Source organism: Sphaerodactylus townsendi, linkage group LG14 (assembly GCF_021028975.2).
Source record: "Sphaerodactylus townsendi isolate TG3544 linkage group LG14, MPM_Stown_v2.3, whole genome shotgun sequence".
Lineage (NCBI taxonomy): Eukaryota > Metazoa > Chordata > Lepidosauria > Squamata > Sphaerodactylidae > Sphaerodactylus > Sphaerodactylus townsendi.
The window spans coordinates 36344228-36362774 of record NC_059438.1 but is presented as its reverse complement, the minus strand read 5'-3'; the positions used below and the strand labels follow the sequence as shown (position 1 = coordinate 36362774).

Sequence of the window (18547 nt, the reverse complement as noted above, 5' to 3'; positions counted from 1 at the left end):
TTCGGGAATTATAGAGTTCTTCCAAGGAGGAGGAGAGGGCAGCCGATAATCCTCTGTGCAGTAGTGATCACCCTTTGGAGCGCCTTCCTATCTGCCACTGTGCAACTGGAGAACCATACACAGATGCAGTAGGTTAAGACACTCTCTATAGCACAGCGGTAAAAGGACACCAGGAGTTTTCCATTCAGTTGTTGTTTCCTTAAAACTCTCAGATAGTACAGTCTTTGCTGGGCCTTCTTAACCACCGCGGCAGTCTGTACACCAACTTTGATTGGATCTAAGCTGACAATATTGTGGAAGTATATGACATGATCAGATCCTACTCTGTTGCAGTATCAGTCTGTCCCACAAGAGTCTCAGAATTTGGGATGGATAACATTTAAACATGACTACTTTTGACATTTTATTGCCAAAAAGTACTTATTGGGTTTAGGTATATCCCAGTCAGACGTTGGGCCAGAAAAAGGGAGAGGTAGTACTACCAAGGCTATCCGGTACGGTAGGAATCCCGAAATCAAAGGGGGTGTATGGTACTTTAGCGCTATTTGGCACCCATCTAGAAGATATGAACATTCATGCCCAAAGTCCTTTTCCTATTCTGAAACATAGTCCATATCTGACACCCCTGGACAATCTGGTTCCTGAATCATGCCAATAGCAGGATCACAATCCCAACCATCCTACCCCTAGAGAACGGCAGATTCTGATCAGGAGAACCAGGCTTGGTGCCCAACTCCTCCACATGAAGCCTTTTGGGTTGTCTTGGACTTGTTACAGTTCTGTCAGAACTCTCTCAGCCCCACCTACCTCACAAGGGGTCTGACAGGGTGATTGTAAGCTGCTTTGAGACTCCTTTCAGTAGAGGGAAGTGGGATATAAAAACCAACTCTTCTTCTTCTCCTCTTAGGAATCAAAGGGATTGCCTTGATGATCACCCAAGGAGTCTGTGCCTGCTTGAAAACTGGCAGGAATTTTTTTTGGCACTACTTGGTTGACATCCAGCTACTCTGACACCACTGAATTGGTCTTACTTGGTCATAGTCAGTTACGGGCAAGGAGTCCAACACAGAGGTGGGATCCAGCAGGTTCTCTCAGGTTCCCGAGAGTAGGTTACTAATTATTTGTATGTGCTGAGAGGGGGCTACTAATTGGTGATTTTGCCACGTGATTTTTGCCTTAGTTACACCTCTCCTCTCAGCAGTAGCGCACAGAACTTGAAGCAGTCTAGCAGGAGGTGCACTGGCGTGCATGGCAGCCTGCGCCTGTGTGCATTCGTTTCCTGCCCAAGAACCGGCGCAGCAGCTGCGTCCTTGCCACAGCCCCGCCCAGGAATGCCCCGCCGCGGAATGCTCGGCCATGCCCCCATCGTGCCCCGCCCTGCCCCATTGGCGCTACGCCACAGTTTGAATCCCACCACCATGGGAACCTGTTACTAAATTTTTTGGATCCCACCACAGGTCCAACATCATTTCTTATCTTGATCATCTTTTTCCTGTTGAGCCCCCTAAATGGCAGTAAAATCCGTGGGCCGCACCGAAATGCATTATTTACATATGCCTTTGTATATAAAGAGGGAAGAGGATTTTCTTTGGTCCCAATGTTGTGGTTTTCAGAGCAGTTTATTCTGCAATTTAAGCACTCAGCTCAGATCTTGAACCTCCTATGCATATAGAAGATTCCATGTTCAGTCTCCACCACCTACAATTACAAATGACACAGGTAATGGGGCTGGGGCAAAATTCCACTGAAGATGTTGAAGAGCTGATGCTTTGTGTCAATACAAAGCAGCTTCAAATATTCATATAGTTATAATTTTCATGAATTACAGAGGAACATATGTTAAAAAGGCAGGTTTCTGCTTCAACTGTCAATGCAAAATAATTACTTTTGTATACGTAGCTACCCTAAGTCTGAGGAAATATGTCCAGATATAAATGTTTTAAATAAATAGGCAAGTGAGCTTATGATCTGATTTGGACAGGAGGAAAATTGAGGTAGAAAACTGGAAATTTAAGAAGTCCAGAGCACAGAAGGTTGTCATAATGGATGCAAGAGATAAATCTGTGACCCCTTCCGCACACGCAAAATAATGCGTTTTCAAACCACTTTCACAACTGTTTGCCAGTGGATTTTGCCATTCCGCACAGCTTCAAAGAACACTGAAAGCAGTTTGAAAGTGCATTGACTACATGTGCTTGGAATGAGTATCTATTGGAATATAAACTAGAGTTTTGCAATGAGTTGGTTTTTGGCAGAATATTCAAGAATCAAAAAGAAAGTCAAGGTTTCATGTTTGGGCAAGATTCTTTGAAATAGCTGAAAAACTCTAAGGAACCTCTTATAATGAACCTCAGGCTCATTCCGCATATGCAAAATAATGCACTTTCAAACTGCTTTCAGTGCTCTTTGAAGCTGTGCTTGAGAATAGCACTGTTCACTTGCAAGCAGTGGTCCAAGTAGTATTTAACACGCATTATTTTGCGTGTGCGGAAGGAGCCTAGCACGTGTCTTGAAAATGTTTGTGTTGACAGTGTTAATGTGTTGTATAATCTATTGAGAAGTAAGTAGCCTCTTAGGGTTATCCATTAATTACATTTGGCACATATTTTTTTAAAAAAAGTAAGTTATACCTGAGTTTTTATGTGCTAAATGAAATGGAATAAGTTACTTAAACTGATTAATGTTAACTGAAATTTAGAATTGAATCTCTGACCACATCCATGCCCCTGTTAGGGATCCCAGAACTTTGTTTTGTTCACAGAGGATGGGTACAATTAGACCACCAAAAACACCAAATATCTGTAACCAATTGGGTTATGCAAAATGATTCCTTTTAATTAGCTATAATAAAATTGCAGAATACACTTTCACCTAAAAGCTAAAACGAATACTTTTGCAATGAGCCTACTGAAGTTGCTCTTACCAGTTGGACATATCCCAAAAGAAAGAGTTTAGAGGGTACGGGTGTAAAAAGACTTCTTTGTACAAGGTGCGTGCTGACCTTCATTCTTATATGTTCTTTGCTCTTGGTCTGGAGTTTTTGCTGAAAATATTTTCCAGTCACTATTGACGACTGATACTTGAAGCACTATGGCATGTTGCTGTAGTCTGACAAACAGTGGTCTGGCATATCATATAGCTGGTTAACTATACAGCATGACTGGCTAGCTTAGGCTCATTCCGCATGTGTAGAATAATGCACTTTCAAACTGCTTTCAGTGCTCTTTGAAGCTGTGTGGAATAGCAAAATCCACTTGCAAACAGTTGTGAAAGTGGTTTGAAAACGCATTATTTTGTGTGTGCGGAAGGGGGCATAGTTTCTAATGAAGACCTTCTGTGTGCAAATGCCTGGTTCTTGGAATCTTTTCCTTCTTAAATGATGGAACTGGAGTTTCCAAAAGCATCATGTTGTTATATCTCCCAAGTTGAGGGAAGGATTTGAGGTTGGGGTGCATAGTATTGATATCATCCTTCTTAAGTATTAGTAGTATTGGTATTCTCCTTGAGTGTTAGGAGAATATTTAAAACTTTCCCCTTGTTGATTAGTTGACTGGTTTTGAGTTTGAATTATGTCTGAAACCCCTGCCTGAAATCTAAAGAAGAATTTTAGAATGGCATTGTAGAATTGCTATCATAGCAAAAAAATAATCTGCAGTTTTTCGCTGGTACTCTGGGTGCCACTGTTCACCAACTTGATTCCAGCTAACACATTCGTGCAATTCTTTAATAGGTAAGTACGAAATACAACACAGAGATCAGACTTCTACAGACGTTTCAGGGAAGTGAAAGAAGGGTACACTTGCTTTGAAGCAAAAAAGAGAGAAGCCTTTGCACTAGGATCTGTGTTTTTTTAACCTTCTGCTAAGAAATGGAAGAAACTCAGAGGCTGTGGAAGAATAAAGAAGGAATCCTGCAGTGCTTTATCATGCTGTTTGTGTGGAAGGCCATTGCTGAGCAGATTCGCTATTCCATTCCTGAAGAGATGCAGAAAGGCTCCTTTGTGGGGAATATCACAAAGGATCTGGGAATGGATGGAAAGCATCTTTCAGAACATGGACTCCGGATTATCTCCCATAGAGGTACAAGTCAGTATTTTACTTTAAATGTCATCACTGGCCATTTGCAAACCTCTGAGAGAATAGACAGGGAGGAAATTTGTGGAAAGGCGGAGGACTGCTTGTTAAATTTACAGGTTATTATTGAGAATAAGTTAGAGATCTATGGAATTGAAGTGAAAATTATTGACATAAATGATAATGCTCCACAGTTCTCATCCGGGAAACAGAAACTGAAAATTAGTGAGTCATCTATGCTGGGGTCCCAGTTTCCTCTTCCTGAAGCTCAAGATCCAGATCTGGGCACCAATTCTGTACAGAGCTACCATCTGATAGGCAGCAGCCATTTTTCTTTAGATGTGCAAACGAGAGAAACTGGTGCTAGGCACATCAAACTGGTGTTGGAAAAAAGTCTGGACAGGGAAGAGCAACCAGTTCATGATCTAATCCTCACCGCTACCGATGGGGGCGATCCCGTGAGATCTGGCACTACGCAAATCCATGTTATAGTTCTGGATGCAAATGACAACGTGCCCGTTTTCAGCCAGCCAGCCTACAAAGCTAAGGTTGAAGAAAACATTCCTAAAGGGTCCGTTATAGCTGCTGTAAGAGCCACTGATCTAGATGAAGGCATCAATGGAGAGATAAAATATTCATTCAAAAAAATCACAGAGAAAGATTCTAAAACGTTTCTTTTAAACTCAACGACTGGTGTTATAACACTTGTAGGCAGTCTTGATTATGAGGAGGCTTCGCTACATGACTTTGAGGTGAATGCAGAGGATGGGGGCGGGCTTAGTGACTGGTCACAAGTTGTGGTTGTGGTTACGGATCTGAATGACAATGCCCCTGAAATGGCAACCAACTTTTTAATCAACACCATACCTGAAAACTCTCCAGTAGGCACTGTTATCGCTCTCTTAAATGTGCAAGATAGAGATTCAGGAGTCAATGGTGAGGTCACGTGCTCAATCCCAAATGAACTGCCTTTCCAATTGAAGAAATCGATGGACCACTTTTATAGTTTAGTGACATATGATAACCTTGACAGGGAGAGAGTAGGAAACTATAATGTTGTCATTACTGCTGCTGATAATGGGACGCCATCACTTTCTACGTCTGCCCACATATCACTACAGATTCTAGACAGAAATGACAATGCTCCTGTATTTGCAGAATCATCCTACGTGTCTTATCTCCTGGAGAATAATCCAAGAGGAGCCTCGATTTTTTCTTTAACCGCAAATGATCCGGATTGTGACGAGAATTCTAGAATAACTTATTCAGTCATTGAAGGACACAAGAATTCCATTCTTTCCTCATACTTGTCTATTAATTCCGAAACTGGGGTTGTTTATGCCTTAAACTCCTTTGATTATGAGCAATTCAGAGAAATTAATTTCCAGGTCAAGGCTCAAGATGGAGGCTCCCCGCCACTCAGCTCCAATGTCTCAGTGATTCTCTTAATTTTAGATCAAAATGACAACTCTCCCCAAATCTTGTACCCTTCGGCTCCCACTGATGACTCCACTGGAGTAGAGCTGGCCCCTCGCTCCTCTGAGCCTGGCTATCTGGTCACTAAGGTGGTGGCGGTGGATGCAGATTCTGCCCAGAATGCCTGGCTCTCCTATCAGTTAGTGAAGGCCACAGAGCCTGGGCTGTTCACCATAGGACTCCACACTGGAGAGATCAGGACAGCCCGTTTCTTTGTGGACAAGGATGCTCTCAAGCAAAGCCTGGTGGTTTTAGTGAAGGACAATGGGCAGCCACCTCTGTCTGCCTCAGTCACAGTCACAGTGGTGCTAGCTGACAGCATCCCTGATGTCATCACAGATCTGAGCAGCATCTCAGCTCCTGAAGACCCCCAATCAGACCTCACCTTCTACCTGGTGGTTGCTGTGGCTTTTGTCTCCTGCTTGTTTTTCGCCTTCCTCCTTGTACTGCTGGCTCTCAGACTTCGCAGATGGAGGCATTCTCAGTTGTGTGATTCTGGGAGTGTGACTTTCACCGGTGTTCCTGTCTCACAGTTTGTGGGGATCGATGGAGTCCGAGCATTTCTTCGCTCCTACTGTCACGAGCTTTCATTAACTTCGGGTTCTCGGAAAAGTCAGATTCTCTTTCCAATTGGAAGCTGCACAAATACTCTGACACCGCAGCAGGCTTGCGATCAACCGGATCCTTTGTTAATCACAGGTGATTCAGCCGTCATTGGTGATGAAGCCGCAATAAGTCAGGTAGGCATGTCAACTCTATTTATTTTAACATTCCAATTGGGTCTTTGTCCTTGTTCATAAAACAGAGATACTGTACCTATATAAGCCTTCTTAAATGATTGGCATTTGATTCAGGAGTTTTACATAGAGTCATCATAGTCTCCCTTTTTTGATTGTGGCTATTGCTGGAGTCTGAACATTTATTTACTATAACATTTATTTACTAATGGCATTCTACTTCACTGATAAAGAGAAGGATTTTGAAAGGAGTGAATACAGTTATCTGATGGCATCTTTAAACAGATCTGGTTTCAAAGATCATTTCAAGGAAATAAATTATTCTAATGTTTTAGTCCTCCAGCCACTGCAATATTAGTTAATGCCCATTCACAAATACTCTGTGGAGAAGTAAGGAAGGCATGTCCATTGTTGTTGTTTAATCTGCATACAAAGGTTTTGGCAGTTAAATTGAGAAGGATATTCAGAATATTGGGGTAGGGAATTTAATCAACAAAACATTCTTTATGCAGATGATGTTTTAACATTGGGTAACCCCAAATTATATATTTGCTAATTTGGTCAGACTATTAAATTAATTTAGTATGATCTAGGACTGTAAGATTAATCCAGATAAATTGGTATTGATTCAGAGGTACATAAGAACTTGGACTGGAAACATGACAGAATCCTGGTTAAGATCTGAAGGATTCTTGATTGTAGATAATGTGGATAGGGTTAGGGTTAGACTGATGGAAGAGAATTTTTAACCATTAGTGAAGCATGGGGAAATGGTTTTGATACTTCTGGAAAATTTAAAACTTTGGGCAAAATGGCCATTCTGAAAGGGAAGGTTCTGACTATTGTTCCAATCCCTTTTGTTTTTAAAGATCATAATGTGATAAAGTTTTTGTTTTTAAAGATCATAATGTGATAAAGATTTTGTTTTTAAAGATCATAATGTGATAAAGAAATGCATTTGGAATTGCAAGTCTTCTTGTAAAAAAACCTAGTAAGTACAGTTCTATTCATCACAAAATATCCATATGCAAGAATTGTAGATATATTACTACATTGGTATACTTATGATGATATTCATCTTTCTTGGGAGGAAAAGGTATATGGAGCAATCTCTGCTTGGATGATTTTAAGCAAAGAAGTGCAGATGAGGGCAGGTAAGTACTGGATAAACAAATCCTGGATTTTTGAACAATGTAGAAATAGTTTGGCTCCTGGTAACTCTTTTTTAGCCTATGTTAATTTGTGTAACAGTTTTAATAAGTCAAATGTATTTTATATCTCATAAATATTTTTAAGGATTAATTATATCTTGTTACAGTAGTAGGATGACCACAGGAGACCAATGATCACAAATGTAGATTGACAGGGTAGTCAAACGAAGAAAGTTCTACTGCTGGCCTATGGCCATGCTGGCAGGGGCTGATGGGAATTGTAGTCCATAACATCTGGAGTGCCAAAGGTTCGCCACCACTAGCCTATGGCATTAAAAAAAAATTCATGCATTCATTCATGGCACCTATGGATACCATGGTGCTCATGCATACATTCCCCGATGCCCTCTTCTTGCCCACAGTATCTCTTCCCTAAAGCAAAGGTTGACCATGGGAGATATTCACTTTGGTTGTGCATGAGGTACCCATTCAGAAACAGCTGCCTGCCTGATAGGTTAATGTTTGGCTTAGAAACGTTTTGTGATTGATCCCTGCTCCCACGAAAGCCATTTTGTGGTGGTACCCATGACTCTATTTCAGAACTCCAAAAGTCCCCACCATATCAAGAATTTTGGGCACCCAAATCCAAAACCTTTATTAGGCATAAAACCGGTGTGTGTCAAGAATTCCAAATACAATAGGAAGATCATTATTGCGCAACTTGCAGTACACAGAGTAAAAATATAGCAACAGCTTCAGAGATTTAAACATTAGAGTTATTTAGAAGCTTAGCCATTTTTATTTTATCAGAAAGGAGCATAAATCCTGTTGGTAATACAGTTCCCAAATCAGTTCTGATGTTGGTGTATTTTGAACAGTGAAGCAGAATATGAGAAAGTGAATCAGTTGTATCAGGACAGAAACGACAGCAATGCTCATTTTGTGGAATACTAGAGAAGTGACCTTGAAGATGTACTGACGGAAAAGAGTTACACCTTGCTCTAGTCATGACCCATCTGCAATTGTAATTAACAAGTTGTTCCAGGTATATAGCAGGGCTAGCTTTCTGAGGGATAATCCCAAAGAATATTGGAGATCAAGAGCTTTGCGCTTTGCTCAGGAGAAATTGATATTCTTGATCAAATAATCTAGACTTTAAGCGATAGTAAATCTCTGGAGCGGTGAGTATTTGTAGGGCCTCCCAAGAGAAGCCCAAGGAAAAGATCTTTTTTTCAACATGTAGCCACCATTTCGAAAGCTGAAGCTCTCTCATTTCTAACTGGGACAAACTGTAAGGGTCAGTGCAGAAACAAAGACGCAGACAAAACTTAAAAGTTACAACCCATGCCCTTGTTTCTAATAAATGTTGCCCTGATTCCAAACAAAGAACACCATAGGGGACACAATGCGGGGTGCCAATTTTGGGCACCCCTGATTTATGGGAAGCCGATGAAGACAGGAACAAAAAAAATATGACTAAAACAATTCAGCAAAATTAAACATCAAGAAAGCAGAGCAGGGGGTGACGTGCTGAAGTTTTTCCTCTACCTGTACTGCTGCAGCTCCAATCAACATTGAGCCCCTTCAACATGACAAGACAAGACTCACTGGAAAAGCCAATACTTCCAGGACTTGTGGGAAACAGTCCTGTTTAGTTTGACCTTAAGGGCCCTGAGATTAGGCCACATAGCTGATAGCCCTGTGCTGGGAACCGTGTCTTCTGTACTATGGGTTAGGTTATATAGTGCTTCGATTGGAGCTTATATAGCACTTTGGAGGACGGTGAGTGGCTGTAGATTCAGTTGGTACCATAAGCTCCCCCAGGTCTTGGAAGTGTGGTGTGAAAGGCATTTGATGTTTTCACTGGCATGAACCTCTATGGAATCTTTCAGATATATGCCTGAGGTTTTAGTGGCGTAAAATTGCACTGCAACTGGAAGAACACTTGGGGTTGTTGTTGTTATTATTATTATTAATTTTATATACCGCCCTCCCCCTGAGGGCTCAGGGCGGTTCACAACAAGGTTAAAACATACATTAAAACATAATTTAAATATCAGTTACCTAAAAACAGAACCCATTTAAAAATGTGGATGGCGTCTGGCTACCCCCCTCCCCCCTCTTGTGCCCACGGGAGGCCAGATGACTTGGTAGATATATTTTTAACTAGGCTGGCCAAACGCTGGTGGAACAGGTCCGTCTTGCAGGCCCTGCAGAAACTCTGTAAGTCCCGCAAGGCCCTGATCTCCCTAGGGAGCTTGTTCCACCAGGTAGGGGCCAGGGCTGAAAAGGCCCTACCCCTCGTCGAGGCCAGCCTGATAATTTTTGGGCCAGGGATCACGAGTAGGTCATCCTCCGAGGAGCAGAGGGGCCTACCAGGGCAATATGGGGAGCTTAGAATGTTGACTTAGCCATGGTTTAACTATGACCTTCCACTGCTGCTACCAAATTTTACATCAGCTGAGTTATGACACAGTGTTGCGCTGATGCAGGGGGAATGGCTGGGCCTGGTAAGACTTAAGATGGTGACTAAGCCCTGGTCTTTCCATGAGACACCTTTTAGTTCTATCCCGGCATGGTTCCAGAAGGGTTTGCCAACAGCATATCTTCAGAATATCTTGATGGAGGGCTTTTTTACCATCCTAAACCCATTCAAGCCAGAGCTGAGATAGGCACCAATATAGCAGCAGTTCCCTTTTTGTATTCTTTGCAGCAATTCTGGTTTAAGTGATCTAAGAGCATTTATTCATTGAAGCAATTTTGCCCAAGTGTTTTATCAGGTATGTGCTTGAGATTATGCCATTACTTAAAGAAATGATCACATCAAATGAGTGGATGTAGAGAGAATAACCAATATGCCTTGGCCTTGGCCAAAAGTTTTGGGTATTTGAGTATTTAAGCATGCCATTTGGCCTTAATACAATCTTCTATTTTACATTGTATTTCAATTGTTTTTGTAATAAATGGAATTCCACAAAATTCTAGGATGGAGATTAACTATTTTTCTGTCCTTCAATTAAAATTAATGTATAGTGGCATTTTTATATTTCACATTTTCATATTTCACATTCACTGTTGTACTTTAACAGGAAATAAAATTGAAGGAGGGTGGAACTGCAGTGCGTTCTCTCCACCAGTCCTTTCACCCACTTATTCTGCTCCAGTCCCCTATCACTAGAAGGCCTTTGCTTTCCTCAGAAGGTTTGTGGGGTCAGTGTCACCTGAGAAATATATACTAACTGTCTCTCTGAATTCCTAGATTTCATTGTTTAAAAAGCAAATCTCTAGAACTTAATGGAGATCTGAAAGGAAACAAGCAAGCCATTGTTCACTGGATTGCCTGGAAACAAGACCTTCAAATGTCTGTTGCATTTTTTTTAGGTTAGTAGTATATATGAATAAAGACCCCAACAAAAGCATAAAGCATGTTATAGAGTAAATGAGGCAGAGCTGGATGTTATTATATTCAGGTTATTCCAGTTTCAAACGAAGGCTCGTTCCGCACATGCAGAATAATGCACTTTCTAACTGCTTTCAGTGCTCTTTGAAGCTGTGCAGAATAGCAAAATCCACTTGCAAACAGTTGTGAAAGTGGTTTGAAAACACATTATTTTGCGGGTGCGGAAGGGACCTTAGTTAAGATTGCTCCCCTCACTGCACTTTTGGTACCTTGATCTTGTACTATTGATCGCTGACTGTAAAATAAAAAAAAGACATTGCACTTTTAAGCTCTCACATATGAACATTTCAAGTTTCAGGCCTACTGTTGACCCCAAGGGGCGTACAGGAAAAGGATATTAGAAGACCAGTGAGAGAAATGTGCAGGGCAACTGGGGAGTCTCAGAGAATCCAAATGCCTAATATCTGGATGAACACTCAGTTGTCTTTGTTCCATTACACTTAGGTTTATTTTTTATAAATCTCTTTTACTACTTACATGCATAAGAGCCTCCATGGCGCAGAGTGGTAACCCGCAGTACTGCAGTCCAAGCTCTGCTCACACCCTGAGTTTGATCCCAGTGGAAGTCGGTTCAGGTAGCTGGCTCATGGTTGACTCAGCATTCCATCCTTCCGAGGTTGGTAAACTGAGTACCCAGTTGGTTGAGGGTAAAATGGAAATGACTGGGGAAGGCAATGGCAAAACACCCCATAAACAGAGTCTGCCTAGTAAACATCACGATGTGACATTGTTCCACGGGCCAGTAATGACCTGGTGCTCGCCTTTACCTTTTTACTTAAGTGCAACGCTGCTTTACCTTTACCCTCTTATTTATATGCATATATTGATCAGTCCCCCCCAATCCAAAATATAGTGTACATCAAATACAAAGCTTTTCATACGTAACAGAAAGTGGATTAACAGATTTAAAGGGGGAGGGCGCTTCGATATACATAGGCTCTACTTGAAACTGTAGGATCCACTCAGGCCCATTTGCTTAACCAGATTCTGAATCTGTAGACTTGAAGTTCAGGCTTTGGACAGATTTTATTGAGAAAAGAAAGACTCTAATAACCACAGACGTGAGAATGATTTCCTCTTGAAAACAAAACAAAACCTGCAATTTTGGGATGAGACTCTGGGTGTCGCTGTCCACCAATTCAGCAGAGAAATGCACTCAAATCAACCCGTTCAGCTGATGGTTCTTTATTATTCAGAATAGCAGTCTTCAGATGGCACTGTGAGGAATACATGAGATGCAACCTTTGGTTTAAGAAGAAACAGAAGACCCTAGCCTGTTCCAATAAGAACCAGTGGCCTTTTTCTTTGCTGTCAGGAGATGGAACAAACACAGAAGCTGTGGAGCTGCAAAGATAAGGGCATCTTTCAATATCTAATCCTGCTGTTTCTTTGGAAAGCAGTTGATGGGCAGATTCACTATTCCATTCCTGAAGAGATGCAGAAAGGCTCCTTTGTGGGGAATATTGCAGAGGACCTAGGAATGGATGGAAAGCACCTTCCAGACCATGACCTGCGCATAGTTACTAGAACAGGTATGGTTCAGTATTTTTCTCTAAACATCCACAATGGTCATTTACAAACCTCTGAGAGAATAGACAGAGAGGCAGTCTGTGGACAGGCAGAGAAATGCATCTTAAACTTCCAAGTAATGGTTGAGAGTAAAAGAAAACTATATGGAGTTGAAGTGGAAATTACAGATATAAATGACAATGCCCCTCACTTCCCTCCTGGAGTACAGGAAGTGAAAGTCAGTGAGATAGCTATCCAGGGATCCCGGTTTCCTCTACCTGAAGCTCAAGATGAAGATCTTGGCATTAATTCTGTGCAGAGTTACCAGCTCACGGGCAGCAGCCATTTTTCTCTGGATGTGAAAATGGGAGAAAATGGTGCCAGGCATGTGGAACTGGTGCTGGAAAAGAATCTGGACAGGGAAGAGCAATCAATGTATGAACTAATCCTCACAGCTACTGATGGAGGAGATCCAGTCAGGACTGGCACAGCTCAAATCAAAATAATTGTTTTAGATGTGAATGACAATGCGCCAGTCTTCAGTCAACCGCTGTATGCAGTGAGCATTGAGGAGAATATTCCTAAAGGGTCCACAATTTGTAAAGTTAGAGCTATTGATCTGGATGAAGGAATCAATGGAGAGCTGAAATACTACTTCAAAAAAGTGATCAAGAAGGACTCACATATGTTTCTTTTAAACTCAACAACTGGCACAATAACGGTCATGGGGAACATTGACTTTGAGTTATCATCCTTCTATGAATTTGAGGTTTATGCTGAGGATTATGGCGGACTTTCCGACAGGGCAAAGGTTGAGATTACCGTTACAGATCTGAACGATAATGCCCCTGAGGTAACTGTGACTTTTCTCACAAGCACCATCCAGGAGAACTCACCATCTGGAACTGTTATTGCTATTTTAAACGTCGAAGATCGAGATTCGGGAATTAATGGTGAAGTCACATGCTTAATTTCCCAAATACTTCCTTTTCAACTGAAAAAATCGACAGATAACTTTTACAGTTTGGTAACGGCCGATAACCTTGACAGAGAGCAGAGTGAATCATACAATATCACCGTTTCTGTCACAGATCATGGGACACCTCCTCTTTCTGCAGCCATGGTAATAACACTTCTCATTGTAGATACAAATGACAACCCTCCTCACTTTCCAAAATCGGTCTACACATCGTATTTCATGGAAAATAACCAGAGAGGAGCTTCAGTCTTCTCCCTAACAGCAAACGATGCAGACGGAGATGAGAATGCCAGGATAACTTATTCTATCATTAAAAGAGATATCAATGATTCCTCCCTTTCCTCTTACCTTTCTATTAACTCTGAAAATGGGATTATTTATGCCCTACGTTCCTTTGATTATGAAGAGTTTCAAGAAATTAATTTCCTGGTCAAGGCCCAAGATGGAGGCTCCCCACCCCTCAGCTCCAGTGTGTCTGTGACTCTCTTCGTCTTGGATCAGAACGACAATGCTCCAGAAATCTTGTACCCTTCTACTCCCAGTGATGGTTCCACTGGAGTAGAGCTGGCCCCCCGCCCCTCTGAGCCCGGCTATCTGGTCACTAAGGTGGTGGCAGTGGATGCAGACTCCGCCCAGAATGCCTGGCTCTCCTATCAATTACTCAAGGCCACAGAGCCAGGTCTTTTCACCATAGGACTCCACACTGGAGAGGTCAGGACAGCCCGTTTCTTTCTAGAGAAGGATGCTCTTAAGCAAATCCTGGTGATTTTAGTGAAGGACAATGGGCAGCCCCCCCTCTCTGCTTCAGTCACTGTCACTGTGGTGCTGGCTGACAGCATCCCTGATGTATTGACTGACCTCAGCAGCATCACCGCTCCTGTAGACTCCCAGTCAGACCTCACCTTCTACCTGGTGGTTGCTGTGGCTTTTGTCTCCTGCTTGTTTTTCGCCTTCCTCCTTGTGCTGCTGGTGATCAGATTGCACAGGTGGAGAATCTCTCAGCTCTGTGACTCCCAAAGTGTGAATTTTACTGGTGTTCCTGTCTCACAGTTCGTGGGGATTGATGGCGTTCGAGCTTTTCTTCATTCTTATTGCCAGGAAGTCTCTTTGACCACGGACTCTAGGAAAAGCCAGTTCAATTTTTCCAAGGCAAATTATGCCGATACTCTGACTAACGATTTGTCTGGTGAGATAAAGGATCCTATCCTAGCTGGTGAAGATTTTAATTTAACCAGTGGAGATCAGATTGTACTCCAGGTAAGCTAACTTTTTGTTGCTAAATTGCCAAGTAAATATTTTGTCTTTTATCAGAATTTTAAGTATAGCTTCTGGCATTTTATCTTTTATTCTGTTGCCTTCTGTTGTGTTTTTTACTAACTCATCAGCCTCCATCTCTGTAATGCCTTAGCATGAAACCCTCAAGTGAACAATTATCTCAATGCAGGAAATTATTAGTTAATCACAGTTAACCATTTTTATTAGTTAATTAGTTAATTATTAGTTAATCACTGTTAACCATTTGGCTAACAAATAATATTACAATCAGGTATATCACATTCCTTGGGTACATTTTGGGGAGTATTATTTGCAAACATTTACTAACATTGCCACTGATGGAGCAAATAGTACGGGGCCCTAGTTCAAACATGAAAATGTGAAATAGCATTCATGTAAGAGGGAGACTATATTTGAATGTATCAAAGGTGTATGGAAGATGTAAATATCCATGTAATACATGTATAATTAAATGGGGAGATTAAGTAACTTGAGACAATGCAAAGAACTATATTTGGTTCCAGAAACAATATTTGGTTCCAGAAACATTTTCCCGTCATCTTTTTCCATGGTTTTCCTGAGTACTTTAACTGCAATTTTTTCAGTCTGTTTCCAAACCTGCTTTCATTGAGCATGTGATCATGTTGAAACGGTTTTCATTTCTCTGTCTCAGTGAACATCTAGCCCCATGGTGGTGAACCTTTGGCACTCCATACCTCATGTAGTTGGCTAACCTCCCCTCCACCTATTTTCTCCCTGCACTTCCATTTCCAAAAGGAATTTTTAATTCATTTTTCTCTTTGTCACATTCAGCTAGCGATGTAATGTTCAGGCAGAGATACAAAGAAGCTGGATTGATTGGATCAGCTTTGTCAATTTCACACAGAACTTGCAATGTTAACATTCAGGCAGAGATACAAAGAAGCTGGGTTGATTGAATCCGTTTTGTCAATTTCATATAGAACTTGTGATTTTAACATTCAGGAAGAGATACAAGCTGGGTCAATTGAATCAGCTTTGTCAATTTCATATTGAATTAGCAATGTAAAATTATGCGCAGAGAGCGCGTTTGAAGCAGGGGTGTTTGCATCAGTGGTAGAATGCTAAAATGCTGGAGTGATTGAAAAGAGTACTGGGAGTAATTGAGACTGCAGCAGTAATAATCATGTATTACTGCAGATAAAATTTGACTGGAAAATTTGGTTCTTTGTGTTTGTGGGGTGGGCTAAATGATTCTGCCCTTTCAGGTAAAACTATCTGCTCCAGGAGTTATTTTAGCTTCCATTTTGAATTGGTAGTTCTCAAAAGTTGAAATGGAGTCTGTGACCTTTTTAAATTGCTGCTTCAAAGTGTAACTGTACAGTAAAGCAAGAGTTCCTGTGCAAAAAAAGGAGGGGGAAGAGTTCTTCCGTGTCATGGATTATATCCCACCACTATCAGGAATAATGCTTTTCCATCAGTGGCATGTGGAATAAATGTAATTGAAGAGACAAAAATAGAAAAAGCCCTAAAACAACAGGGATAAAGGGGGTGTGCTGAATAATTTCACAGAAAATTTCCAACACAAGATTTGACCACTGGGAAAAATTTGTGGTGAGTTGTGCATGCAGAAAAGGCCAAAGTCTGGAACACACTGGTCTGAATCCCCATTTTGTCATGAAAGCTTGCTTTGAGCAAGTTACACACACTTAGCCTAATTTCACAGGGTTATTATGAGGATAAAATGGAGGAGGGGAGTACAATATCAGCCACTTGTTGAGGAGATACGTGGGGTATGGATGAGGCAAATAAATAAATATAATTTTTTATTCTACTCTGCGTGAGCAGACCTTGTCTGGGTTGCTGTCCATTGCTGGACCTCATACTGTCATAAGATGTAGGGCAACTAGAAGGGGTTCAGAAGGGGTTACAGTAAAGATGTTGAAGAAAGTTTGAAGGCAACAGACCTGTTTAGCCTGAAGAATGGAAATATGATCATACTCTTCAGATACCGGAATAGGGCAAAATTATGCTCTCTGGTGTGCCTGAGGACAAGTCTAGAACTTATGGACTAAAGATACACAAAGGTAAATTTCAGCTGTATGTTAGGAGATGGTTCCTAATGATGAGAGCAGTTCAGCAACGGAACCGATTAGCATAATGTTGTGGTCAGCTCTTATTTGCTGGAGATCTTCAAGCAGAGGCTGAGTAGCCATCTGTATGGAATACTTTGGGCTTCCTACATTGTACAGGAGTTGGAAAAGATGTCCTATCCGAGGCCTTTCATTTTATTAAATAAAGAACAGAAGACAAAACTGGCTCATATATTATACTGTTGTTTTATGTACAACTGTGCCTAATCTCATGTCCACTGTTGGATTTTTTTTTAAAGTCAGCTTATGATCATAAATAAAAATTTGGCAACTTTGCCTTGAAAACTTTCTAATATAGAAAAAGAAGAATTGGGTCAAGGAAAACAAAAGACTACATTTTGTAAGTATTATCTGTAATTTATAGTTGGGACTCTAGGTGTCACTGTCCACCAAGAAGGGAAAAAATCCCCTTTATAAACCCAGCTAACCAAGCAGTGCCGTTGAAGGTACAAGAACAAAATAGCCGAGAGATCAGGTCTGCACTGCTGTTACAGCAAATGAAACAAAAACATTTATTTTACAAATAACCCAGAGGAACCTCCTTTCCAGAAGAACAAGAATCTCTTACCTTACTGCAAGGGAATAGGATAAATGCAGAAGCAATGGAGCACTGTGAACAAAGGACTCTTACAATATTTAATTATGCTGTTTGTGTGGAAGGCAGTTGCTGAGCAGATCCACTATTCCATTCCTGAAGAGATGCAGAAAGGCTCCTTTGTGGGGAATATTGCAAAAGAACTAGGAATGGATGGAAAGCACCTTTCTGAACATGGACTCCGGATTGTTACCAGGACAGGTACCGTTCAGTATTTTGCTTTGAACTTCAACAGTGGCATTTTACAAATTTCAGAGAGAATAGACAGGGAGGCGATCTGTGGACGGGCAGAGAAGTGCACCTTAAATCTCCAGGTTATTTTGGAGAAGAAATTAAAGATTTATGGAATAGAAGTAGAAATAACAGATATAAATGATAATGATCCTCAATTTCATCCATGGGAACAGGAGCTTGAAATCAGTGAGGCATCTCCAATGGGGTCCCGTTTTAACCTTCCACGAGCTGAAGATCCAGATCTAGGTATAAATTCTGTACAGAGTTACCAACTCACAGGCAGTAGCCATTTTTCTCTGCAAATGCGGATAGGTGAAAATGGCATTAGACGTGCTGAATTGGTGTTGGATAAGACTCTGGACAGGGAAGAGCAATCAGTTTATGATCTAATCCTCACCGCTTCTGATGGAGGAGATCCAGTGAGATCCGGCACAGCTCAAATTCACATTATAGTTCTAGATACCAATGACAATGCTCCAGTTTTCAGCCAACCTGTTTATGAAGCCACTGTCCCAGAGAATATTCGTAAAGGGTCCACAATCATTACAGTAAAAGCAGTTGATCTGGATGAAGGTATTTATGGGGAGATAAAATACTCTTTTGAAACGCTAGTGAAACATAACTCTCAAACATTTTTCCTTAACGATTCAACTGGTGAAATAACACTTGGTGGAAAACTGGATTATGAGGATTCTTCTTCATATGAATTCGAGGTGCAAGCCAAAGATGGGGGAGGCCTGAGTGACAGATCGAAAGTTGTGATCTCCATTGCAGACTTGAATGACCATGCACCTGAATTAGAGACAACCTATCTCACCAATGAGATACTTGAGAACTCACCAATCGGAACTGTTGTTGCCATTCTCAATGTGCAAGATAGTGATTCCGGAATCAATGGGGAGGTCACATGCTCAATAGATCCAAGC

General features: G+C 41.3%; 4 protein-coding genes across 10 annotated transcripts in view; all 4 read left to right on the top strand.

Annotated features, from left to right (window-relative positions):
• The window catches only part of LOC125443727 (glucose-6-phosphatase catalytic subunit 1-like), an 8651-nt gene extending 4865 nt beyond the window's left edge, over positions 1 to 3786 (top strand). The window contains exon 5 of the mRNA XM_048516017.1: positions 3731 to 3786. Coding sequence (XP_048371974.1) covers positions 3731 to 3786 — 56 coding nt within the window. The remainder of the gene's footprint in view (positions 1 to 3730) is intronic.
• The window catches only part of LOC125443515 (protocadherin beta-16-like), a 431392-nt gene that overhangs the window by 395325 nt on the left and 17520 nt on the right, over positions 1 to 18547 (top strand). The gene's annotated exons all lie outside the window — the stretch shown is intronic.
• Positions 3869 to 6349, top strand: LOC125443725 (protocadherin gamma-A12-like). The gene has a single exon (XM_048516016.1). It carries the CDS (start codon positions 3869 to 3871, stop codon positions 6347 to 6349), a length of 2481 nt encoding a protein of 826 aa, XP_048371973.1.
• LOC125443516 (protocadherin gamma-A6-like) lies at positions 12140 to 14651 on the top strand. Its single transcript, XM_048515706.1, has one exon. It carries the CDS (start codon positions 12216 to 12218, stop codon positions 14649 to 14651), a length of 2436 nt encoding a protein of 811 aa, XP_048371663.1. The 5' UTR covers positions 12140 to 12215.

Excerpts from the sequence above, each read along its gene's own strand:
- LOC125443725 (XM_048516016.1), top strand. The coding sequence starts at position 3,869 with ATGGAAGAAACTCAGAGGCTGTGGAAGAATAAAGAAGGAATCCTGCAG.
- LOC125443516 (XM_048515706.1), top strand. The coding sequence starts at position 12,216 with ATGGAACAAACACAGAAGCTGTGGAGCTGCAAAGATAAGGGCATCTTT.